General features: G+C 43.8%; 1 protein-coding gene across 1 annotated transcript in view; it reads left to right on the plus strand.

The window, feature by feature from the left end:
* The window catches only part of LOC126545613 (HEAT repeat-containing protein 3), a 71129-nt gene that overhangs the window by 21992 nt on the left and 22815 nt on the right, over positions 1–26322 (plus strand). Inside the window, exons 4-9 of the mRNA XM_050193535.3 lie at positions 16226–16320; positions 16394–16503; positions 19997–20125; positions 20758–20900; positions 25602–25649; positions 25716–25812. Of these exons, the coding sequence (XP_050049492.1) occupies positions 16226–16320; positions 16394–16503; positions 19997–20125; positions 20758–20900; positions 25602–25649; positions 25716–25812 (622 nt within the window). The remainder of the gene's footprint in view (positions 1–16225; positions 16321–16393; positions 16504–19996; positions 20126–20757; positions 20901–25601; positions 25650–25715; positions 25813–26322) is intronic.

The following is a 26322-nucleotide window of genomic DNA, read 5'->3' on the forward strand; positions in this document are numbered from 1 at the left end:
AAGCTGGGCAGTGTCCATATGGACCAGTGCACAGTATGGCGTAGTGCAGTGTGGTGTGGTGGGGTGGGGAACATGCACTCACCCATTTAAAGATTGTGTGGCTAGTATAATCTCCAACCAACCTGCTTTGCCGGTTGCCATTTCATGCTTACATCTATTCTTGATTATGAGAGAGCCAGCAATTTTTTTTTACTTGGGAATTTGTGTATTACTGTTTCGATTTCTCTGTTATCATTCAAGAAAGTTACAATGGTATTTTGAAAAGTCTGAAGCTCTTAGGGGGCCTGACATATCATTTTTAATCCGACCAATTCAATATGCGTGCCAAGTGATATCACTTGGGGCCTGTGGAGAAGGCCTTGTTGTTGCATTCCTCCCTCATCTGAATTTAGGAGGCATTACTTGGTACGGCTCCACTGAGCTGCCATGATGGGCATGGCTGATAGTTGTAGACGAAGTTCATCTCGCATATCGTTTAAAGCTTCAGTGTAAATGGGGTGCAAATGAGTACCTTCACGACAATGCAATACAATTTTTTGTCTGAAGACCAGTCATTTAAGCGAAGTATCACTTCGGCACCATGAAAATGTGCATCATCTGTGATAAAATGTTGTTTTTCGAAGAGTAATACATTTTTTGTGGCTGTTTGATCTATGGAAGAGGCACACTCTTACGAAATCAATACATGCTGACTTAAGGGAACCATGCAATCAGCAACAACGCTACATTGTTGTGTCGGTAAAACAGGGATGGTTATATTTTCTAAGAACAGTTCATAGATGCTGTCACTTCAAAAAATAGCAATATGCCGGAATTACGATCACGGCAGCTGATATACGTATACAAGCAGCGCTCTTACGCATGAGAGAAGAGGTTGCATGAACGTTTTTTGCCAACCAGCGTCCACTTCGAAGGTGTGGATGATGGGAGGGGCACTTGCAGTGACATCACGCTGTTTGCAAACATGGAAAGCTTTATTACCTCATTTTCTTGCTTTCTAAGGCTCTGCTCTCGATAATATTGACTCCTTAGACATTTTCTAGCAATAATGTATTACTTTAGCTTGACTTAATATTGTTACGGTGAAGTGAAGGAAGTAGAATGGGACTAGAGAAACACGAAGTCTGGCAGTTGCCTGAACGCCATATCCACCATTTGTAAATATACGTTATTTTACACTCGTGGGCCTTCTTTCTTCCCGCAACAATATTTACGTTTAATGCCCTTTTAATATTTTTTTGTAGATTTATGGCAACAATGTTTGCTGTGTTACCACATGCATCACCTGTTGGTAGCAGCATAATTTAGGCATTGCTAGTAGAGTTTACTTAGCACCACCACCACCTTAACAACACTAACAGCCTTATACTCTTAATGGCACTTCCCTGGACTTTTGCTAAGTCTTATTAATAGCACGGCATTGTTACGGGGTTAAAAACAGTCAGACGTGTATTTACAGAATATTTACAATAATTATAGCAGCTGACAAGATGGTAGACAGCGCTCGAAGACCAGAACATCGTCTTCTTCCGACGATGATTAAAACATCTTCTTCGTCAGCGTGTCAATATTTCTGAAGATTTGTTTTGGTTCATGCATGTTGCCTACATAATTAACCGAACGCTTGGCTACATTCTCTGTAAGCTCTCCGGAGCACCTTCATCCTTAAAAATTAATCCTGTGCAAAACTTTAATTCACCATAAACTGTAATATGTATCTGCCATCTGGGTCAAGAGTCAGTCTGTACTCATCACAACCTTTGAATTGGTCCAGAATTGCACTGCATGGTTCATACTATCGAATTATTCCTGTCAAGGCAGTTTTTCATCCATTAAAAACACAAACCCCACCCAATCTGTCTTCAGACCATAAATATCCTCGCCTCTGCCGCTCTCAAAAACTTCATCAAATGTTAAGAATCTATCTCCTTTCTCGACCTATGTAAATTTTTTTTTTTGTGTGTATGGATCACATATTCATATTTGGTGTCCCATCTTGTCTAACTAACCTGTTCAATTGGTCTTTTGTTCCAAAAAACGGTGATAAATAAAAACACCTCGTCGCTCCTATCTCTGTTATTACTGACCCCAGCAGCTTCAAAACTACCATAAAGTATGCTTTTTTTATCAGTCATGTATCTAACAACACCTTTCTGTAATGCCTTCAGGCTTTGAAAGTACATCTAGTAAATAAGTACTAAAACGTAGCCTTACATTTTTCAAATCATTAGCTGCAGTTTTGCAGGCTTTAGAAATCGCTGAAAGACTTTTCTCTTAGTGCCAGCCTGATGCTTTCATAATGTGGTCCTTTCACAGTGTAGTGATAGTTGTCCTGTTTTGTGTCTGGCCAGACTCGCCTCCTTGATGGTAGATTGCAGCAGCACTGTTAGCCACTTTTCATAATAGATTTTTGCTTTATTTTTCCACCTCTCCGTGGATGTTGCTGTTAAGAGGAGCATTTATTTTCGATGTATTTTCTCAGCTTTTGGTAAGCACTGTCTGGCACATTGTGGTGCAACACACACTTCATACCAGTAACACGAATTTTCTTGTTCACAGGCATTGTGTATGTGTTTGATTCAGAAGAAAATGCATTACTGCAATGCAAGCAGCTTGGTGGGAGTTAGGCGGTTTGTATTGTTTAAGGAAGAGAAGAAAAAGTAATGCTGTAGATGTTCTTTTTAATATTCCCTTCAGTCTCAGTGTACACATTTGTGTATGCTACTTATATTTGCCTGTTCTGTCCAGTGATGGCATGGAAAAAAACTGGACATTGAGCCGCTGATAAATTGAATCCCTTGTATACTCACTGGGCTCTATTTGGCTTTAGTGCACTGAGTACTGCGGCAAGTACTTTGGTGAAGGCACTACCATGTTTGACGGTATGTGCAGCGTGCTGCATCATTTTAGCAATGGTGAAATAATTGTTTTTCCTTTCTTGTAATGCTTGCTGCCAATATCTAACTTGTTCACATGCTGTGAGTGTTCATGAAAAAACGTGATATGAATGACTGCACATTAAATTGAAATTTAATTATTCTGTAATCATGAGGACTCGCTAGAAAATACACAGAGCATCATCTTACGACCTTGACTTTCTTTCACTGGAGTGTTGTGCCTTGGAAACAAATTGTATAACTTTGACACGTTTATCAGAAGTCCTTCAAAATTAGTGACTGAAGGGAATATAGCTTTGATGCAGAATGGCTTGCATACAAAGAAAGTTCCTCCCATACTAATTCTGACGCTACTGCTATTTTAGTCTTTCTTCCACTTATTTCACATTCTGTTGAGTTTCAAACAGATGATGGGATACTTTTGGGTGCCACTGCCAAGGTTGGTGGTGCCCAGTGCTTGTGATTAGCCGACTGTACATGGCCACACATAGCCCCGTGGCATAGGCGAGGCCATCAGCCTTTAGCGTAAGTGTTTAAGGGTTCGCCGTGTGCACATGGGCCATCGCGCCATATTGCCGTCCATCATTGACCCGAGGTGCTGACTTTAAATATACAACAGCACGCCGATGGCATGCACAGCTTGCTGTTTTGAGATGCCCTTCTGGCGTAGGCACAAAGGGCATGTTGATTATCATGGGGGGACTCATTAAGAATAGATGGGGCCGCGCACACTCATGCCATGATGACGTGAAATATGAAGCGCTTCCAAAGAGGCGTGCGTGGCCTCTGGGACCTGGTGGTGCGCGCTGCATGTCATGAGGATGTCCGGCTGGTTGACGAGTGAGTCGTCCCCGCGGCCCTGACGACACTGTTTGTAGCGTGGGATTAGTGCCGTCTCGTGGCCTGGTGTTTCCATGACTGCCTTCCACGTTATCCTCGAAGGTTTTCTCATTGACCTTCATTTAAAGTCCAGTTTTAAAAGTGTGCAATTCAGCACCGATTGGATGGTGCTTGTGTTCTGTCTAGTATGTACACTTTTCTGTATTTTAATTATTCCACTCCTGTCTTGGTCCTGACCGGTCCGGTAGTATCCCTAATAAATAAATAAATAAAGTAGTTATAATAATTCAGCATTTATTCTTCAGCCTACGACAGTCGCCTTGAAAGTTAATGCGTTCGAGTGACAATTTCCATTGCAATGTTAGTCTGGCTGTTGCCCTCTGCCACATTCCGCCTCGTTTGGCGACACCTGCATGTGCTGAATGGCGCATATTAATTGAAAAGTGCAATGTCTGTCATTGTGAAAATGGCGTCCAGAGCCGCTCCGTAATGATGAGCAGTTTCACCAGAAAAATGTATGCCTTGCCGGAGGCCTAAAGTTTTCATTTTCCCTGTGGGCGCTAGTGCCCGGTAGACCTACCACCCTCCTTTAGAAGAGCATGCATGTACACTAACGCCTTTATTTTCCAAGTGTTTCACCTGGGGTCTGGCGAAGGAGATTATGCACTTATGGATTGGTGGTCTCTGCCGCGGCCTACGAGAGTGAGTGAAGCCAGTGGCGGCCATGTTGCTAGATGAAAAACAGTGCGGCTCCAGCATAGGCAGCTGTGGTATATGCGCGGTGCTCCCTGGGTTTGGGTTCCATGATAAAAAATAAAAGTGAAAACCCTTTAAGAGGTATATCAGTCTATGGTTGTGTGTCACTGTTCTCGAAAAAAATAGTCCTGCGTCGATTTATTGCCGCAGACTTTGAGAAAAGCTATCAGCAGGGCGCTTCGCCAATTGTGCTTCCTCGCTTGGTTAAATTATGAATGGTGTCTCCATGCAAACTAAGCTTGTATGACGTGAGTGCATAATGAACATTTGCCATTGTTTACCCACTAATTGACGTGAAATATTGTCAGACACTGTGCATAAACACTGAATACACTTCCTGTCCGTGAACGTTTGACTAAATGGTACCACCACCGTTTCATCTGTCGTGAGCGTTGTCACATTCTTGTGAACATTCGAAAAAACTGTACTGAATACTTTGTATCTGCTGCAGGTAGTTCCAAAAAAACATTCACGCAACTGGAGGCCTTGCTGAAATCGCATTATTATATTAATAATTACTCTTTATTCTAGTGCACAACATTGCGAGCTGGTTTACACAAGTTGCCGCAAGCTATATATGCGTTTAGCATTCTAAAGAACTTGAAATTCATATGCTGAAGCTAGAGCTTCCCCGCAAGGGCATCTGCGTCAGCAGGCGTTTGGTGTGTTGCGACAACACGGACCCGAGCACACGAGGGTTGGACCCTCCCGCGTGTAGCCGTGTGCGGCTTAGCCGTGTCTGGGGAAAAGGGGATCCTGGGGGTTGAGCCGATGCTGGGTGTTTCGACCTTTAAGGCCCCCCGGCAGAGGCAACACACCTCTTCGGCCTCGGCTTCACATAGATGGCACCTCCAGACTGACCCACTTGGAGGAAATCGGCAGTCGCCTTTTCCTGTCTCTCTCTTCCTACAACCTTCGTCTTTCCCTTACTTTCCACCTTTCCTGTCTCCTTCTCTCTTCTATTTACTTCCTTCTTCTTGGCGGCAAGGGTTAACCCTTTGTGGCTATCCAACCTTGGGTACACCATATTTGGTTATAGTGGCGTCGTGCAGACTTGCATGCAAGCTCTGCCGCGTCCCCTCGTTGGGCTCTGTGGTGGGTGGTCGGCGCTGTTGCCGAATTTTTATATATTTTCATGGAAACTTCTTTCCCCAAACTTCCTGATCGCCCTCAGAAACGAGGGCGCACCGAAGATGTATTTCAGTTTTTCGGACACCAAATACAGAATTTTCACCGGTTCCATGTTATCCACTCTGAAAAGCCAAACAAAGCAGTGCGAAACATTTCACCATTCCTTGTGTCAAAGTCCTTGACTAATGTTCTTGGTCCAGGTTACAAGGTGTCCAGGATGGCAAGCGGTGACCTACTCTTGGAGCTCTGCGATTTGAAACAATATCAAAAACTACTGAAACTAGTGTCATTTGGGGAGACCCGTATAACAGTAACCCTGCACCGTACAATGAACACAACCCGCGGTGTTGTGTCGGATGATGATTTGCTTGAGCTGATTGAAGCGGAACTCCTGGAGGGCTTCAGCGAACAAAATGTGATCAATGTCAGAAGAATTAAGATGAGGCGAGATGGTAAAGAGATTCAGACTAGCACTTAATAATCACCTTTGGTTCAAGTGTCCTGCCTGAGTCAATCGAGGCCGGGTATATCAAGCTCCGTGTTAGGCCGTACATGCCAAATCCGCTTCGATGTTTCAAATGCCAGCGTTTCGGCCACAGTTCGCAGAGCTGTCGAGGCCGCCAAACATGTGCGAAATGCAGTGCCCATGAACACACCACTGAAACTTGCGAGAACCCTCTCCACTGTGTAAACTATGATGGGGAGCACGCCGCGTACTCGCGGTCGTGCCCATCCTGGAAGAAAGAAAAAGAAATCGTAACGATCAAAGTAAAAGAAAATATCTCATTCAAGGAGGCACGCAGGCAGGTAGCATACCTGCCAAAGAAAAGCTTTGCCGAAGTGGCGCGTCAGGGGGCAGTGTCACAACGGCCTCCGGCGGCTATCCGACCCACAAGCAGTGAGTCGGCAGCTACGCCATCTGCCCCCGCGGCAGTTGCAGCTAGCGCTGCTTCGCCAACCCAGCAGACCGGGCCATCGACCCCGAAGGTGGGCGCAGCCGAGGCTGCCCCAACCTCCGAGGCCCCTTCCAGCACTGGCCACGGCCAGCGCAGCCAAATCCCTCTGGGAGCCCCATCGACCTCCGGGCTGGTGGGCGCAGGGCTCTTGCCTTCCGGGGCAGGACTCTTTCGGAAAACCTCTCGCTCGCAAGAGCGCTTGTCCGGCGTCTCACAGGAGGCAATGGACACTACACCTGTCCTCAAGGCGCACCAAACGCCTAAGGAGCGCCTAGACTCGCTCGAACGTTTCAGAAAGGGCAAAACCCCTATTACAGGGCCTCGAAAGGGCTCTGTAATCTAAGACATCCCTTCCATTTCCATAAACACAGCACCAATTTACTTTAAAATATGGATACACAAATCATTCAATGGAATGTCAGAGGTCTTCTTAGGAATCTTGATGATATGCAAGAACTCATCCATAAACACAATCCAAAAGTGCTGTGTTTACAGGAAACACACTTAAACTCAGAATATACAAACTTTCTTCGACAGTGTGTTACTTTTCGCAAAGATCGCGATGATGCTGTCGCATCATCGGGCGGTGTTGCAATTGTAATTGAAAAAAGCATAGCATGTCAACGTTTACAGCTACGAACGGCCCTTGAGGCAGTGGCGGTTTGAGTTGTTCTGCTAAACAAACTGATCACTATTTGCTCGCTTTATATACCCCCACATTACAATCTAAGCAAACATGAATTTCAGTCCTTTATAGATGAATTGCCAGAACCCTATGTTGTTCTTGGCGATTTCAATGCACATAACTACCTGTGGGGCGACCCTCGTATAGATGCGCTAGGACGTCTTTTTGAACAGTTCCTTTTTTCTTCTGGTGCGTGTCTGTTGAATAAGAAGGAACACACATATTACTCTCTTGCAAACAGAACCTATTCTTCAATAGATCTTAGCATAGTCTCCCCGTCTGTACTGCCTGAACTTGAATGGGAAGTTACCGACAAACCTTACGGCAGCGACCACTTCCCTATACTGCTAAGATCACCTAAAGAAAACGAATATCCACCACACGCTCCTAGGTGGAAGATTGAGACAGCTGATTGGGAGAAATTTCGATCTCTTACTAGTATCTCATGGGCTGACATGTCTTCGTTAGGAATTGATGCTGCTGTGGAGTTCTTCACAGCCTTCATAATAGATGTCGCATCTAAATGCATATCAGAAATAAATGGCTTGGCGTGTAAACGGCGTGTCCTGTGGTAGAACGACGATTGTAGGATCGCTTGTAAAAAACAGAACAGGGCGTGGGGGTTGCTACGCGCTTCTCCCACTGCGGAGAATCTTAGCAACTTTAAAAAAGTAAAATCCCAAGGCAGGCGAACCTGCCAACAGGCCAGACGAGAAAGTTGGCAGAAGTTTCTATCGCGTATCAGCTCGTTTACTGATGAGGCCAAAGCCTGGAACAGGGTTAATAGGATAAGAGGGTGACAAGCACATTCACTCCCTTTGGTAAACACACAAGGCTATACCCTACAAGATCAGGCGGACTCACTTGGTGAGCACTTTGAGAGCGTGTCAAGTGCCAACCATTACTTGCAATCCTTTCTGAAATATAAGCAAATAGAAGAATGTAAGCCACTCATAAGAAAATGTCGACAGAATTAACCATACAACTGTCCTTTTAGTATTGCCGAGTTGAGAGCTGCCTTGAGCGCATGCAAGAGCTTTGCACCGGGATCTGACAGAATCATGTATGAAATGATCAAAAACTTACACAAAGACACCCAAGTTACACTAGTCACAATTTTCAACACCATTTGGGCTGCAGGATACCTTCCGACTGCATGGAAAGAAGCCATTGTGATCCCGGTTTTGAAACAAGGCAAAGATGCTTCCTCAGTGGCAAGTTACCGCCCGATAGCCCTGACAAGTTGCCCTTGTAAGGTATTTGAAAAAATGATTAATCGGCGACTCATTCATTTCCTTGAACTGAGCAAAATCCTTGATCCCTATCAGTGCGGCTTCAGAGAAGGGCGCTCCACAACTGACCATCTTGTACGTGTAGAAGCAAATATCCGGGACGCATTTGTACACAAACAGTTTTTCTTATCCATATTCCTCGATATGGAGAAGGCGTACGATACAACGTGGCGTTACGGAATCTTAAGAGACTTGTCAGAAATGGGCATCCATGGTAATATGCTAAGCCTAATAGAAAGCTACCTGTCCAGTCGTACCTTCCGGGTAAAAGTCGGTAATGTACTTTCGCATCCTTTTACGCAAGAAACGGGTGTACCCCAAGGAGGCGTGCTCAGCTGCACACTCTTCATCGTGAAGATGAACGCGCTTCATTACCACCGGCAATCTTTTATTCTGTCTACGTGGACGACATACAAATAGATTTCAAATCCTGTAACCTCGCAGTGTGCGAGATACAGGTACAGCATGGCCTGAACAAAGTCTCAATGTGCGCAGACAAGAATGGATTTAAGATCAATCCTAACAAAACCTCTTGTGTTCTTTTTACAAGAAAGAGAGGACTGATCCCAGATCCTTGCTTAGAACTGGGTGGACAACAAATACCTGTAAACAAAGAGCACAAATTTCTAGGTGTTATACTTGACTACAGACTCACTTTCGTCCCCCACATTAAACATGTTAAAGAAAAATGTCTAAAAACGATGAACATAATGAAACTTCTATCCCAGACTACATGGGGTAGTGACAGGAAGTGTTTAATGAAACTCTATAAAAGCCTCATTCGATCACGATTAGACTATGGTGCCGTGATTTATCGTTCTGCCGCCCCGAGCGCGCTAAATATGCCAGACCCAGTCCACCATCTAGGAATCCGACTGGCCACTGGCGCTTTCAGAACAAGTCCCATACAAAGTTTATATGCAGAATCAAATGAGTGGTCACTTCATCTGCAGAGAACATACATCAGCCAAACATATTTTCTGAAAGTCCACTCTTATCCTCAACATCCGTGTTTTAATACCGTTAATGATATGACATATGCTACACTCTTTCGTAATCATCCCTCCGTGAGACAGCCTTTCTCGCTGCGTGTGAGGGAGCTTAGTCATGAAATGCATGTCCCACTCCTCGAGCTTCGCCTAATGCATCCAGCCAAGCTGCTACCTCCTTTGGAGTGGCAGCTGATACAATGCGATATATCTTTCATGCAAGTTACAAAACACGCTCCAGAGATTGAAATCCAGATGCATTTCTGGGAACTCCAGCACAAACACTCCTGCACGGAGTTCTACACAGACGCATCGAAGTCACACGACGGGGTGTCCTATGCAGCCGTCGGTCCATCCTTCTCGGAATCCGACGTACTGCATCCGGAAACTAGTATCTTTACGGCTGAGGCCTACACAATATTGTCGACCGTTAAGCATATAAGGAAATCAAAACTCAGAAAATCAGTTATATATACGGACTCCCTAATTGTTGTGAAGTCTTTGATATCGTTCTGTAAGCACAAAAATCCTGTTATAATTGAACTCTATTCCGTCTTATGTAAAGCATATGTATCTAACCAGCATGTGATTATATGCTGGGTGCCTGGCCATAGGGGCATCCAGGGTAACGTTCTAGTGGACCAGATGGCCACATCAATTTCATTACATGCAGTTAATCCTACTGCTTCGGTCCCTGTCACAGACCTGAAGCCTTTCTTAAGAAGGAAACTGCGAAACCACTGGCAACGTATATGGGATGCAGAAGTAAATAACAAACTGCACGTGATAAAGCCACAGTTAGGTTCTTGGCCCTCCGTAACAAGATCACGGCGAACAGATGTCCTATTCTGTCACCTCAGGATAGGACACACATTTGGCACGCATAACTTTTTACTCACTGAAAATGATCCTCCAACCTGCGGTAGATGCGGGGAGAGGCTGACCGTCCTCCACGTCCTCCTGGAGTGTCGGGCAGCCGAATCTGAGAGAAGGAAGCATTTTTGTCTAGCATACCGGCAGCACATCCCCCTACATCCCATAATGCTACTCGGCCCAGAACCTTTATTTGACACCAACGCAGTCCTAAGTTTTCTGAAAGATGTTGTCTTGCATGTTGTTAGCCCCACATGTTCATAGCGGGCCCTCTCTTCAGAGGATGCCGCTGTGATAGCTCTTTCGTATAGCACATGCCTCTAGGCCCTTGTGTTTCAAGGGCTCTGGCGAGGCAGCAGTGCTCCAAGTAATTTTACCATCTTATATATTTTCTATTTTGCATCATTCTTCTACGATGGATTTTAATGTTCATAGTATTCGTCATTAGTCATCGCCATAATTTTATAGCACGTAGATTTTACGCACTTTACAGCGACTATTTTTAGGCCACTTTACAGCCAAGTCACATCTTCTTCACAGAACTCATCATTCCACCGCGAAATCACTAACACTGTCTTGGCGCTCTTTGGCCATATCTGGCCCTTGCGCCACTAAACCACACACATTCATTCATTCAAGCTAGAGCTTGCATCAAGAACTTCACTGTAGACATTCTCCTATATTTCGTATGTGCTGAAAAGATTTATGCCTCTCATCCATCCCAACCAGAACTTGTTATTGTAACACATAAGACAACTGAAACATATCAGTCAGAAATGCTACACGGCAGAAAAATTTCCACTTGACACCTGAACTTTTGCAATGCATAACGTTCACTATACAAGCTTAGTTTATAAATCAGGTTCTGTTTCATTAATCTTTAAATATAAAAATCTTGAAAGCAGGTAAATTAGCGCAATAAAACACAGACACGAGAAAGGGAGACAGACAAGGGCTACTCACAACTGTTTAATGGCAGCGAAAGATTTTACAGACATATCCTTTAGTCACGCATGCACAAACAGAGCAGTACGAACAAGCTCATGTATACCAAAGGCGGTTGTGCAAGTTGAATTCAAAGTCAAGTAATGCGATAGATGGTTCACTCACATGCCCAATCTGTTTTTCTTGATAAAGAAGGCATCTAGTGCAAGCCTTAAAGAAGCGTTACCGCTCCTGCCTAGAATGGTCATCTCCGAAAATCGAGCATCACACCCACACGCGGTAACATGGGCCACCGTATGTGTGCCCTTATCCTCCTCCTTGTTTATTTTTTGCGCATGTTTTCTTAAGCGGTTGTTTATGCAATGTTCGATTTGGCCGATGTACAACTGCCCACTAGACAAGGGGATGACATAAACAACCCCTTTAGAGCACTTAACAAAGGGCTTCTCATACCTAGTGCAGCAGCCCTATGTGCTTTCACAGCAAACTCGAGGGCACAGCTTCAAAGGCTTGTTGGGCGCAGAAACAACAAGAAGCATACCATTATGGCTTGCAACCTTAAAAGCTGTGTGACACTTTGTGCACATAGGGTATAACTTCCGGCATCAACTTCGGTCGTTGGACCTCTGCTCTTGCCTTTCATGCTCCAAGCTTCACTTTTTGCTGCAGAATCTCGGCTACAGCATTGACTACCATCAAAGAGAAACCAGCTTCCAAAAAGCGGCCTATTTGGTTTGAGGATCTAGATGGTTTGAGAAACTAGACCGCATTCGGTGCATGCACAATTCGCGGAGAGCCGATTCCTTGCACAGCATTCCTACTGCTCGCTTCACCACCTTAGGATGTGCAGAATGATCAGGCAGTAATTTCTTCAAGGCATGTACAAAGGACAAGAGCAGATGTATTAGAATGCAGAATGCATTATTAGAGAACAAAATTCATTACCTGTAAAAATTGCTTTGAAAAAAATCATAGTTTTGCTATAAGGGTGAAGCAATGAATGCGATAGCAACATATTAAGATATTACACGAAGTGTAAGACTCGTAGCTGTAGTGGCAGTATGAATTGAAGTAAATGTAAGCGAAGTAAAAAACGAACTGTTGTACTAGGGGTCCTCTGTTGGAATCCTGCCATCGGCCAATTTCATTTATGTGTATTAATAAAGCCAACATCCTTCTTAGCAACTTTGCCACCACTTTTCCGTATTGGGTATGTTTCAAACCTCTTTCCTGGGCTGCTCCCGGAGGTAGTGCACAGCTGCCAATAAAATCACATCCTTTTCAGCTTTGAGCTCTGCTATTGTTTCGCTCTTTTAATGTTTAAGTCTGAGAAGATATAAGATAAAAGGCAATGCGCTGTCGGTGTTTTGTTTTGTGACATTTTTTTGTGGGCTGCCACTCTCAAAATCCTGAGGAACAATCTTGTCAAGAACGTAATACCTAGTATCCGCAAATATAGTGATCGAATGGTGTGGCAATATAACCAGCATATAGACCCTTTCACTGTTTACAAACATAGGCCCTGGATGGCTTCCGGTTTTGCTCATTGACGTAGCCTGCTAAATTTAGCGAGCAAGAAAGGCATTGGGCTGCGATGTCGCGTAGCAGGAGTGCGGTGAAATCTAAACGCACAGATTTTCAACACTTTTCCTCTGTACATAACGACAAATTTACAAGTGAATGTTGCTGTAAGCTATGCGAAAATTTTATGTATTAGTCTTGAATGAGCATGTCTTTTATCTCAAAACTTTAAAATAGACTTTCCACACAGTAAAACAGCTTAAAAACGTGCTTTGTATTCCGGTACACTAGACTGATAAAGCCCGTGACCGGAAGTTTCTTGGGACCCGCCATGGTTGCTTAGTGGCTATGGTATTGGGCTGCTAAGCACAAGGTCGCGGAATCGAATCCCAGCCATGGTGGCCGCATTTTGATGGGGGTGAAATGCGAAAACACCTGTGTACTTAGATTTAGGTGCATGTTAAAGAACCCCAGGTGGTCAAAATTTCCGGAGTCCCCCACTGCGCCGTGCCTCATAATCAGATCGTGGTTTCGGCACATAAAACCCCATAATCTAATCTATCTGAAGTTTTTTGCGGCCGTACTCTTGCTGCTGTTATCACGCGAGTGAACCCGTATATACCGCATATCATATAGCATGGCATGGCATATAGTATACATATACCTAAATATATACGGAACCTCACGGCAAAGTCGACTGCGAGGACGACGGCAAAAATTCGCTTGGAGTGATCATACAATTGCCATCGCAATAAAAAAATTTTTACAGCCTTCGAACACCTAGGTAAAGGTTTAAATGAGTCATTGCACCACGTGCTAGTTGACCGCGGCTGCTTGGCCGATCGACATAGTATGTGCAGGCAGCGCCTCCTAGATAGCAGGCCTGTGCACTCTGTTTTCTGACATCATGCTACTTGGACCGAAATTTCCATTGCCAAGCCCGGCGTGACCAAAGCGGTGACGTAAAAATGACGACGGGTTACTTGGGAGCGTCTCAGTTAGATTCTATGGCAGTCTGCTGAGGTAGCATAATGTCACAGATCGATGTGCACCGCCCTTGTGCTATCTAGGAGGTGTTGGTACAAGCCAAAGGGCAGAGTAGGGTGGTTAAAAATCTGCTTCACGTTATCATGCACATGTGGCGACGAGCCCGGTACCGAACTTGCTCCTCGGTGCGGCTTTTATCCGTCAGTACATGCCAATTCTTGCACCTTGGCCCACACCTGTCAGTTTTGGGACCCTTCGCTGTGGAGGGTGGCAGCTGCCAACATCCATGTGTTCGTTCAGGCAAACCGCACTAGGTATTAGTTTGCATAAATTAGTGCACTTTGCAACTAACAGCAAACAGGCGGCGCGGTTTGCGTACCCGAGGCCAGTGCGGAGCGTGTTCACCTGAGGATTGCCTCTCTTCTGGATTAGGGAAACACCGCATGAGAGCGCCTTCCTTTACCTATCCTATTAGATGGGGAACTGAAAGAAATGAAAAAGAGGGGTGCAGTCGTGCCCGGAGCCAGCTCCTATGGCCGCGGCACTGCAAATGAAAAGGGTCCTCTAGGGAGTTCCATGAAAGATTTGTATGCCGCGCACAGTGTTTCGCTGATCCCAAGGGTACGCGGCGAGCGACATGTGTTTTCGCACAGCCACCGGTCTGGCCCCACGGCAGCGTGCTGTTGCCAGATCACTGGCGGTGATGTGTGCAATTCCAGGTTTCGGCAGCATTTCATACCACACCACCTATCGAGTACTTTCTTTCTTTCGGTCTTTCTTTTTTTTTTTTCCATTGCTGGGTTTGATTTCATGTCAAAAATATGGTTTATTTGCAAAGTTTTTCATTTTCATCACCACTATAAAACAGCACCTCAAGGGAATAATGAATAAGCATAAGAATAGCGCAAAATAAGACAAGGGCAGCTTGGACGCTGACTTCCAACTGATTTTATTGCCGGAAACCTACCGTCATGTCTTATTTTACCGCAAAGCTGTTTATTGCTAGGGTTCCGTGGATTTTTCATGTCCGTCAGCAAATCTGCGTGTGCAAAAAGTCAGCTTCCGAATTTGATGCAAAATTGCTTCATTCTATGCATAAGCTTATACATTTCCGATAGATTAGTTATCACTAGGCACCATTTTCAAGATCGATACTCTCTCAGGTAGATCGTTTTTTTTTTTCTTTGCTTACAGGGTATGAGCCATTCATTGTCTTACGTGGCGGACAATTTTCTTGTTGGGTAGGCATAGAACTGCTTACGCATTTAATAACAGAGGTGATACGAGAATGTGTGTGCATACCTATCGTCACTCTTGTTTTATCAAAACGACCCCCCCGAAATTATGACAGTTGGCCACTAAGACGACTATCATTACGCCGAGTTTCATTTACTGTTCACAATTAGGTAGTTCGCAGTGAAGTTGTAATAGTTGTGGAATTCCCGTCTGCTGTCAATACATGAGCTTCTACGGGAGGGAAATGGATAGCCCCATGTTTGTCTGCTAGGATAAAACTCTAGTCCTTCCAAGTTTCATTAAGCTGATTAACTAAGAAGTATGCTAAATGGCAATTAAAAACAAATGTGTTTTGTTTCGTGCACTCATTTGACTTTGCTATCCAACCACGTTCACATCATGGATTGGGGGTAAATTTAAGAGCACAGTGACAGCTTCGCTGGCATTCCACCTTCACAGAGTGGATTGGCCCCCAATTTTTTCCACTATTCTTAATGAACCAGCACATGTTTGTAAGAATAATGAATGCTTTTAGAAGATCTTGGAGATGAATTGGGCAGAGTAATTTAGCCATGATATCAGTGCCTCTGTTATCAGAATAAAAAAAAATTGTGCCGTGTAGTTTTTTCTTGCTAACTGCAATATTTTGCTCAATTCTATAACAATTTCACCTTCCCTTCAAGTAGGAGTGAAGTCTGCAAAGTATAACTGTGGTACCTAAAAGTTGATTGTTAAGGACATTTGCACAGATGTTATGACCATGAAATCAGTCTTAAGGATTTAGCAATGTCGCTTTCCACGATGGCTACTCAATTCTACTCAATTCGCTTTCCACCATGGCTAGTCAAATTGTAACCCTGGGAAATAATGCTGTAAAAAGGGCAAGACTCATTCAAGTGTTTTTCCCTTTTTAGTCTCGCCTCTTTTGTACTGGTGGGAAATAAATATTATTATTATAAAAAACATGTCAGGACAGTCTCTTAGAACCTTGTTTCATTCTTTGCTATGTTTTGATGGCTGAGGTTCTGCCAGTGACGTTTGGGTACCCCAGCGACATTGCTTGTGACATTAGAGAAGATTCTTATGGCACTGAAACTTATTTTCCACTTTATTGCAGTACAATTCTCCTTGGAAGCCTGCTGAATCACAAGAGAAAATAGATTCAAAGACTGAAGTTTTTTATGAAGGCGTACATTTATTGTGGAATTTGTGGTGAGTGCACCACATCTATGCACCTTTTCACAGGTTAATTGCAGCTACTATTTTCTTATGTCTTCACTTGCAGTGAGAGCAGTGAAACCTCAGTGTCTGTATTCAACCGAGAAAGGTTATGGACATTGCTGCTTCCCTGTATGGATGTAGGCATATATGGCACAAGGATAGCAACAGCTGTAGGTAAGTGCCATTGCTCTTATCCCATGCTGCTCCTGTCAAGAGATTAGAGAGTTGTACACTCCATATGCTGTAGGCATATTCAGCCTAAAGCTCCAATGCTTATGAAAACGTAAAAAAAATGTTTTCACGTCCACAACTGTACAAACAAGGCAACATTTGCTACTTGTTTGCTCCGAGTAAACAATGCATTCTCGCTATGACAAGAGTGTAGCAGGGGAAGTAGGCACTTCTGCTACTTGTTTGCTCCGAGTAAACAATGCATTCTCGCTATGACAAGAGTGTAGCAGGGGAAGTAGGCACTTCTGTTAAGTTTATTCTGATTCAATGCTCACACATTGAGGGTAGTAGTGACATAGGTTGGAATGCTAGAAACGCTCAATAGTGTCATGTAGTAGCGGCGGTATGCAAGAAGGTCAAAATAATGCGTCGAAGAACAATAAACTGATGCAGTTTAGTGGGCAAACTTGTGCCTGCAAATAAACTCGGCGGCAGCGGAAGTAGCAAGCTTGAACATCCAGTGTCGAATTGAGACTGGCAGCTCACTCATTCGTTACTGATAGCTTGCTCCAAGAACCTTGGAGCATCCGCGTCAAGCTTATCTGACCGGTTTATCTAACAAAAGTTCGAGGACACATCAATAGTATGATATCACTGCGCATCGTTGCGCTACAGCAAAAACACGATAACAAAGCGGCACCGAAGGTGGGCGGTCAAAAACTACAGGAGCGCACGTGGCATTGCCTTCCTCCCCCCTCAGGAAAGAAATTGTCCCGATGTTTTAAACAAAATAAGGGAGCAAAACATGAAAGCTTGAAAGCCTGCAATGAAAGAAAGAAAAAACTGTCCATGATTCCACTAATGGTAAAAAGACTTCTTCAGGCACACAACGTGGATAGCTTCTGGTCGTGCACAACGTTGTTGGGACTGTGTCACTCCGTTGGGAACAACTTCATGGACAAGTGATGCTATTCGCCGTGTAATTTTGTAGGGTCCGAAGTACCTGCGAAGCAGCTTCTCACTCTGACTGCAGTGGCAGATCGGCATCCAGACCATAACACATTCACCGGGCATGTATTCTTGGTCGCATTGTCATAGGTTGTAATGGCGCATGTCGGTGCATTGTTGTCGTTTGATGCATGTTCAGGTGAGCTGGGCGAGCATAACTCTTGTTGTGGCAGTGTCGTGTAGTGCTGCGGGTGTGGCGTCAACGTGTAAGGTTGAGGGCGGGCTGGCGGCCTGTAGGGTTCCCACCGCGAGCTGGCTGGTCATGTTTGGCTTTGCAGTGCAGATGTTTAACTCATGACTTCGGGTGTTGGTCCTTCCGGCTGCAGTACCTACAGTGCCCGTGGAGTTGAGCCTAGGGCTTGTTGTAACTCCTCTTTATTAATGTCAGAGAGGGATGCTACTTGTGGTTGAATTGTCGGGCAAACTTTCCCCAATTTTTCGCAGATGATATGCGGATAAGGTCTCTAAGGCTGACTGCGTCGATTCCATTGAAATCCGTGTCGTGGGTTTGGACTGCATTTAGGTGGTGTTTGTACTGTCGCCCGCAGATGTTGTGCACCTTCTCGATTATAGCTGCTTTAGTGATGAATTCCTCGATGGTGGTTGGAAGGCTACGTATTCACTCGGCGAAGAGTTTGTGCTGAACGCCTCACATGAGGTGACGGGCCTTCTTATCCTCAGCCATTTCTCTTGATGAAAAGAGACACTTCAGTTCTTCTGCGTAGACCGTAACGGTCTCGGTTGGCCATTGAATTCTCATCTCAAGCAAAAGCTCAGCGCGTTCTTCGTTCAGAATGCTGTCCCAGAGGTGAGGGTTGCTTTGTGGTTTTGTCCTTGCAGATACTTCTAATGAGAAGTACACAATTTGCAGCTTCTTCACGTCGGACCATCAGTTAACCCTTTCGCTGTCGGACCTTTCTGGCCGTGACGCACCCCCAGTGTCGGCTTGGTTTCAGGGAACGAGCATAACAGGGAATGAACATAGCAATTTATTTTTGATTATGATTGGTATACAAATAACATAGTCAATGCAATATGCACATTTCAATGTTCTTCAGCTGTTATTAGTAAACATCATCATCATCAGCCTGACTATAACATCCGTTCAACATCCGAATCTGACGATGCGGAACTCATCTCTTCGTTGCGTTAGACGCTGTCCGAGTCCAAATCCGAGCTCGGCTCGTATTCTGAATCGTAAGAGCCACCGCTCCTATGAACAGACGAAGGTCTCGAGCCGCTCAGCTATCCGAAAGTAACCGCGCGCAGGGAGGTGGAAACTCGGTGGCGGTGGAAGTAGCAATATTGAAAATCGGATGTCGAATCGAGACCGACAGCTCAATTGTTTGTTATTCTTGGAGCATGCCCATAAAGCTACAACAAAAATGCAATAACAAAGTGGCGCCGAAGGTGGGCGGTCAAAAACTTCAGGAGTGCACGTGGCAATATCTACACGGGTGAACTGTTCTGTTCACTTTGGTTAATTTGATCTCGATGAAAGCAGGTCATGCCCAGTAAGTCTTATTAAAGGAAACAGCAAAATGTTGGAATTTTTCTGCCGTTTCAGTTGCACAAGAAATGTCAGTTTTTCCAGGAAGGTAAAGCATCGATTGCGGTAGCAAATTATTAGACTTCTATATGAATTAAGGTTAATACGGCCGTGTAAATTGCAGGGCCAAACATTCGCTTACTCTCCAAATTAACAAGCATGGTGTCGCGTGCACAGGCAAACATGAACAGATCTTACTTGATGACCACACACACTCACTATCAGAACGCTACCATGATGAAGAGCGGCACTAGCGAAAGCTTCATGCTGCCACTAGTTTCAATGCTTCTCCGAAACTTGAGATTATGCAACGTCCAACACTAGGTGCCTGAGAACACAGCACAGACGAAGCCACCAACCATCACAGCTCGTGTAGTTGTTGTATCTGCTGCAGATTGCCTTCAAGATAGAGCACGTGCGGCTGCTCTCAGCCACGCCACTCACGCCCACAGCTGGGCTAGAATTGGAAAAGAAAATTGGAGAAAGGAACAAGTGGTCCTCAAAGTTGATCAGCTCCTTGCTGTTCGTTGCCTATTCTGCTCCCTTATCATTGATTCCTCCCCACCCCACCCCTCTCTCCTTTTGTGCATAACACCTGTGAATTTGCCTGTCCCTGCTTCCACTGTAAATTAAAAACAAAGGAAGAGACAGCTGCTAGAATGAAATAGCTGCACTGTTTGCACATTTAGAAGACAAGGCTTCTCCCCTTTTTCCTGCTGTTATGCACTGGAAGTGTGTACATTGGGATTGAACTAATCAAAGGCTTGGCCCATACATTGAATTGCCACTGGCCAGACCCTTCAGACAGATTTAACCAACCAGCATCAAATTAATGGAATTGAAGTGTATGTGTCCTTCAGTTCCTTCTCCCCCTACACCCCCCATCCCTCCCCAACACTTAAAAATTGTAAACGTCAATTTCTGTGGTGTCTTTTGCAGGCCATTGCTTGCATGCTGTTTCTGAGGACAATGCAGAGCTGGCTGAATGTCTGAATGACTTTGAAGCTAGCATTTTCAAAACTTCATCGGAAGATCCCGGTGTAATACTACTTCAGGTCCTCTCAGCAGGTAATACATGCAGTATTTTTTTCACCGAGCTGCTAAATATTATGCACCTTCCTTGACTAATAAAGATTTGAAATAAATTTATAAAGGATTACTGTGACAGCATAGTGCATAGTATGGAAACTATGAGAGTAAGGATGGAACTAGAGGGAAACACTGTACTGGTTGTTTGCACAGTTGAATTTCATGAACTCAATTTTGGCTAGGCATTCATGCTTGATGCAAATTTTTAAAAGTTCGAATTGAAAAATCTTATACAAAAGCCTAGGCACCTTTTTAAATGCTTGAACACAGTAAATGGAATCTGTGTCTTGGTGGCCATGGAATTCTGTTTTTGAGCATGGGGTGGCAGGTGTGATTCTTGGCTGCAGCAGCTGCATTCCAGTGGGGGTGGAACACAAAAAAATTCTAAGCTATCGACCATTTGGTGCATAGTAAAGAAATCCAGATAGTCAAACACCACTTGTACTTTTAAGACTTTGTGTAGTAACTAGTCCACCGTTTGTACTCTGTGAAGGAGGCAGGCATGTTAGATATCTAGGTTAAACTGCATGCATTGCAGTTTCTGCTGTGATACATTTCAGATAGGCCCATCTAACCCTGAGCCTTCCCTCACTTGACTTTGTCCACTGCAGGGATCCTGATAAATATCAGAGAAGTTCAGGAAGTTCCCTTGGTGCCTGCTGTGTTGCCACTCATTCCTGTTTTGGCTAAGGCACTGTCTCTTCCAGTGCTTGATCAAATAAAGACGTTGTCAGAGAAGGTGGCTGAGCTTCAAGTAAGCTTTTTATATGTTTTATTGTTTAGTCACAAAAGTTGTAATGGAAGCTCTGAACTTTTTCAAGTAAATATGGTGTTCAGAAACGCCTATTCAGAGGCTTTGGTGCTTGTTAAAGATCCCTATTTAGTCTGAAATATTTCTAGAGAAGGATTATGAAATGTATGATCAGTAATGTCCTTTCACCAATGACGGCCGTCTCATGAAGCTTGGAAATTTCAGTACATAAGTACATTTCGACTGCATGGCTTCCCTAGTGATACATGTCTGTTTAATTGCTTTATTATTTACCATTTGTCCTCAATGTATTTTCCCTGCTTCACATGTGCTGTGAAGCACAAATCACGAGTGACAGGAAAGAAATCTGTTGCTGTTGTTTTGCCACACACCATTAAACTGTATATTCTGAACTCTATGAAGTGAGCCATTTGCAGCCGCACCGCAGAAATAAATTCCAAACATGCATCTTCTGGCTCTGCCCTGGACACATAATCTTGTGTATTTTAAGAATTCTCCTTCCTACATTTCTTCCTAGTTCCATTTACGTGCACATGTTGATGCTGTATATTAACGTTTATTATTATACAGATTATTATTAATAATAGCCCCCTTGAGACTCTTGAGCCATGGCAACGTATGCAGTATTGGACACAGCCATCGAAAGAACAAATTTTTTGTGTGTGATTTGCACATTCGATTCTAAGCATCTTAAGAATCATGTATGCGCCTGTTCTTGCAAAAGGCAATCATGCATCTGCAGCAAGATATGTTTGTTTGTTTATACTGTCAGTCCAAGGATGGACCATTACAGGAGTGAATAGAAATACAACAAAAAAGATAAAAAATATCGGTACAATAGCAATATTAGCAATAATAGCAATACAATAGCAGTCCTGTAAAAAGTGGAAGGAAGCCACACCAGCGTTCCCAAGTGCATTTCCAAAATTGGCCGCGCGGCTGGTTACAGTGGCACCTACAGGTGTTACAGGTGGCACACGGGGAATATGACAAACCGAACTGAGTTCTACAAGTTGCTCGGCATGCCAGGGAACTTGGCCTAACAGAATTTGTCTTGCGTATCTTGTGCTGAGTGATATTCGCTTTCTATATTTTTGTGTGTATGTTGAGAATTGTGCTTGCTAACTGATGTTGATTTAGAAGATAAAGTGGTATAAACAAAATGGTAACTGAAGTTTTGAATTTGTCACACAATAAATAACTTGAATGCTTTACTATATGTAAGAAACGAGAAGAAATGGGGTTAACCGAGGGGCCCGATTTTTATTAGTCATATCATAAGAAGCCAACAAACACTGAAACCAGTGTTTCAGTGTTCAGTGTTTGTTGGCTTCTTATGATATTACTATATGTAAGGTGGTACAGTACTTGTCAGAAATTTCTAAGCAATCCATGAGTAATGAAATCTCTTGGGAAGATATCTTAAGGGCTTTTTTACACACCTTGTGCTTTGAAGCTTGATAGAGAGAGCAACACTGTGAGCTACAGTGTCCCAGTATGCTGTCCGTCAACAGGTATAGTTACACGCAAAGTGGCTTCAGTACTTTTGACAAAGACTACTTCTTTCAGTAATCAAAAATGTGCTTCTATAGCGTCATATGAGCATGCTGCTCGGCACAAAAATTAGAAATTAAATCGCAATCACTGTGTTGGTGATTAGACTGCTAATCCATGTGCAAGTTCAAGAATGGTGTTTGGAGTTAGGGCTTTTTGCACTTATGTCATCTTCTGTAGCCATGGTGCACCTCAAATTCACAGTCCCTAATTTCAAAAGCTGGAATTTGAAATTTAACTCGTATTCCTATTTCAAAATTTTAGTTTCGGTGAAGATCATGTACTTTTTACAACGAATTAGTGAAGTAATTCTATATTGCGATGAAACAGCACTGAAGACAACGCAAACAGAAGAAACAACAAGACTGCTACACACACACCACATTAGCCCTGTGGCTATGGCATTGCGCTGTTGAGGTAGAGGTCGTGCATTTGATCTCTGCCATGGTGGCCGCATTCTGATGGAGGTGTAATGCAAAACACTCAGGTACCATGCATTGGGTGCACATTAAAGGGCCCCTGAAACGGCTCGGACAAATTTTGCGGACGCGTAGAGTACAGCTAAAGTTAATCATTCGCACCACAATTTGTGTGAAGCGTCTCATATGAAGAGAGCTACGGACGATTACAACTTACCCTCCTCCATAGCCACGCATTTTCTCCTGAATTCGTTCGCCGAGCTCTGCGTCATGATGGCACGTCATGTCATCTACTTCCGTTTCTCTAGAAGCACGCGCGCGAAGCCTCTCCAACCTCTTCGGCAGCTGCTTGGCAGTCGACCCCAAGCGAGAGCTATCGAAGCAGCGTGTGTTAGAGCATTCTGTCGCAGCGCCGAACGTGTCTGGTATTTCGGTAACCACAGGCGGGCTGGGCTTTTCGACGGATGGGTGGAGGCATAAACTCAACTGAGGAAGCAACTTTAGCGTAGATGTATGTGAGCGGCCTGATTGGTCTGCACGGTCCATCCACCTGTTTGCACAGAGCTTAACCAGCCAAACAAAGAGCTAATATTGCTCTAACCAAGTGTAAATGATTTTGAACATTTACAAAAACAATGTGTTCACGATTCTGGTCCAGCGAAAAATTTACACCAGCAGTAAAGATACACTTCGTTACTGCTACTGTGTTTGGTTTGTGCCACCAGGTGGCTGCATCGGGCAGACCATACACATTTGTGCCTTTGCTCATCCTGTGAAATGGCACGGTCCAACGGCCAGGCCCAATCCGCTTGCGCTTCCGTTTACCCGAATACCAGGCTCGCGAAACGCTATTGTGGTATTAATCCTCCAGTGTAAAGGGATGGTCACAAACGTGCAAATTCTGGCGCCGATCAGATAGCGACAGTCAGATGCGCTGTAGCCACTCTGCTTGTCTGCTGCCTTGCAGAGGGACACAATGTCACAGCTTGACATATTGCCAGTCGCTACGCTTGCAGCCCACAACGCAACAAAGGCGATTCATGGTGCTCACGAAAAGACAGACCAACACTGACCGCAGAGCTCTCGTCAAGATGGAGCACATTGTAACACAAGCAGACGATGCTTGCTGTAAGAAGTACTTAAGTGTAGTGAGAAATTGTTCTTGTACATTCTCTTTCCATTACTTTCTTTCTATAGAAACAAATTAACTAACATTCCAACTATTACGAACAGCATTTGTTCACCATAAAGGTGGAAAAATTATCGATGACGTGCCCTGAGAAGCCTTTCGGATAGCTTGCCCTAATGACGTCAATTGGGTGATTTACGTCATATGGGTAGGAGCGGCTGAAAATTCCGCCGAGCAGTGTGCTGCGATCGGCAGCGATGTACATTTTTAAAACCTTATAATAAATTACACGCTTTATGCGGAGCACTTAGATGGGTCAATTAATGATCAGAAGGACCTACTCTAACGACTCTGTACGCTTGTACAAAATCATCAAAATCGTTTCAGAGTCCCTTTAAAGAACCCCAGGTGGTCAAAATTAATCCGGAGCCCCCCATTATGGCAAGCCGCATATTCAGATTGTGGTTTTCACACGGAAAATCTCAGAATTTTTTTTTTTTTGAGACTGCAACAAAACAGCTCACTATCTTGTTGCTTCAACTTTTTTATCCTTTTATTTAGTGCTACATCATCATGTCATTACACCAAATCATCCAACTGTCCCTACTTTTGTAGTTCTGTATTGCAGTTTGAATTTAATGAAGTTCTGACACATCACATGCACACAGAATGGCAGGCAGACTTCAGAAGCTTTGGCATATGTGTTTCTGCATGCAGATATTTGTGGCACTCGCAGGCAAGTGGAGTCAAATGCACCACTGTGTCATCTGTTGTCCCAGTACAAAACTTGTATTGAGTGTTGCTTTCATGTAATGCATGTCAGCGGCGTGGAGAATGGGAAGAATTAGGAGGGAGTTTAGGAAGCATTATGTCGCAGCCTTGAATTACAGTAATTGAAAATGAATGCACTGTGGGATGAAACAGGTTTTATTTCTACTTTTTTTTTCTGCAGGCAGCACATAATGCCTTTTTTTTTTCTGTACTTCCTTTGATGAAGGTGGCCAGTCTTCATCTTGTCTGTCTTTGTTTTTATAATGTCGTGCTGCTGCCATCATTTACTGTGGTGCACATTTAAGCTTTGTGTATTGCTACTAGAGTGTGCTAGAGAACTAGGTGTTTGTACAGTACTGTAAACCAACAGAAAATGGAAGTCTGGCCTTGGCTGCTAGTGATGCGTGTGGCGTTATCTGACAGTGGGTTTGTGCGCTAGGTGTGACCTGTGTTGCAGCTTTGCTTTGTTGCAGCTTTGCTTTCTCCAGCCTGAGCCATGCACTAATTGTGCATTAGGCTCATAGCATACAAAATACGGCAGCTGGTACTCTTGATTGCGAAAATATAATTGAAATTTCTTGCACAATTTTTATTCACACATTTATAATGACAAGGTTCTATCATTTGTGGTCATTTTAACTCTCTCTGGTTGCTACTCTTTGCATTATCTGACGAGCTCAGCCTGTGAAAATTGATTATAGAGTGCAGTTTGTAGCCATAAAATACTTAAATAAATTATTTTTTTATGAGTAAATCATTATGAATTAGCTTGACTGATTCAAGCATACTTTTCTGACATGTTGTGTATAGGCAGCCACGAAACAGAGAAACGTAGACACAGAAGAAGCGGAACAGGAAGTAAGTAGCTTTTTAGCCACTCTGAGTGTTGTGAAAACTCATTCTTATAGATTGTACTTTGAACAGGAGAAGACCATTGACCAACTTGTTGCATTGGTTTTGGATGCCTTGATGGCCAAGCAAACTGCCCTGGAAATTCTTTCCAACCTCTGCTGTGGAGAAGGTGCTTGCACAAAAAAACTTCGTAAAAGCAAAGATGTGTATTAAAGGGGCCCTGAAACACCTTTTTTTAAAACTAATCCTGGAATGGCATCGCAAAAGCGAGGGCAAGTGATTTTTCACGGTGTTTGACACGAGATGGTAAATTACCTGCTGCATGCAGTGCAGTTATAGTTGGCTGACATGTTCCCCGCAGCCTCTATGCCAGATGACAGATCGGCAACATTATTTCACTATGTTCAAAAAGGGTTTCAGGCCTCCTTTATTAACGAAAACTGCTTGTAGTTTCTCCCACATGATCTGACCATGTGGGAGAAATTACAAGCAGTTTTCGTAGCATATGTTTGCACCAGGAAGGTGAGTAGTATATTGTTATATTTGCAATCTTAGATTACAGGTTAAGAGGTGTGTTGCATTGACATAGCAGGGCTATGTGTTAGCCGCTTTTGCAGTGTGCACCGTAATGTGAGCAGTGACATTCTTTTCATTTGCTTGTATATATATATATATATAT

Source organism: Dermacentor andersoni, chromosome 1 (genome assembly GCF_023375885.2).
Source record: "Dermacentor andersoni chromosome 1, qqDerAnde1_hic_scaffold, whole genome shotgun sequence".
Taxonomy (NCBI): Eukaryota; Metazoa; Arthropoda; class Arachnida; order Ixodida; family Ixodidae; genus Dermacentor; species Dermacentor andersoni.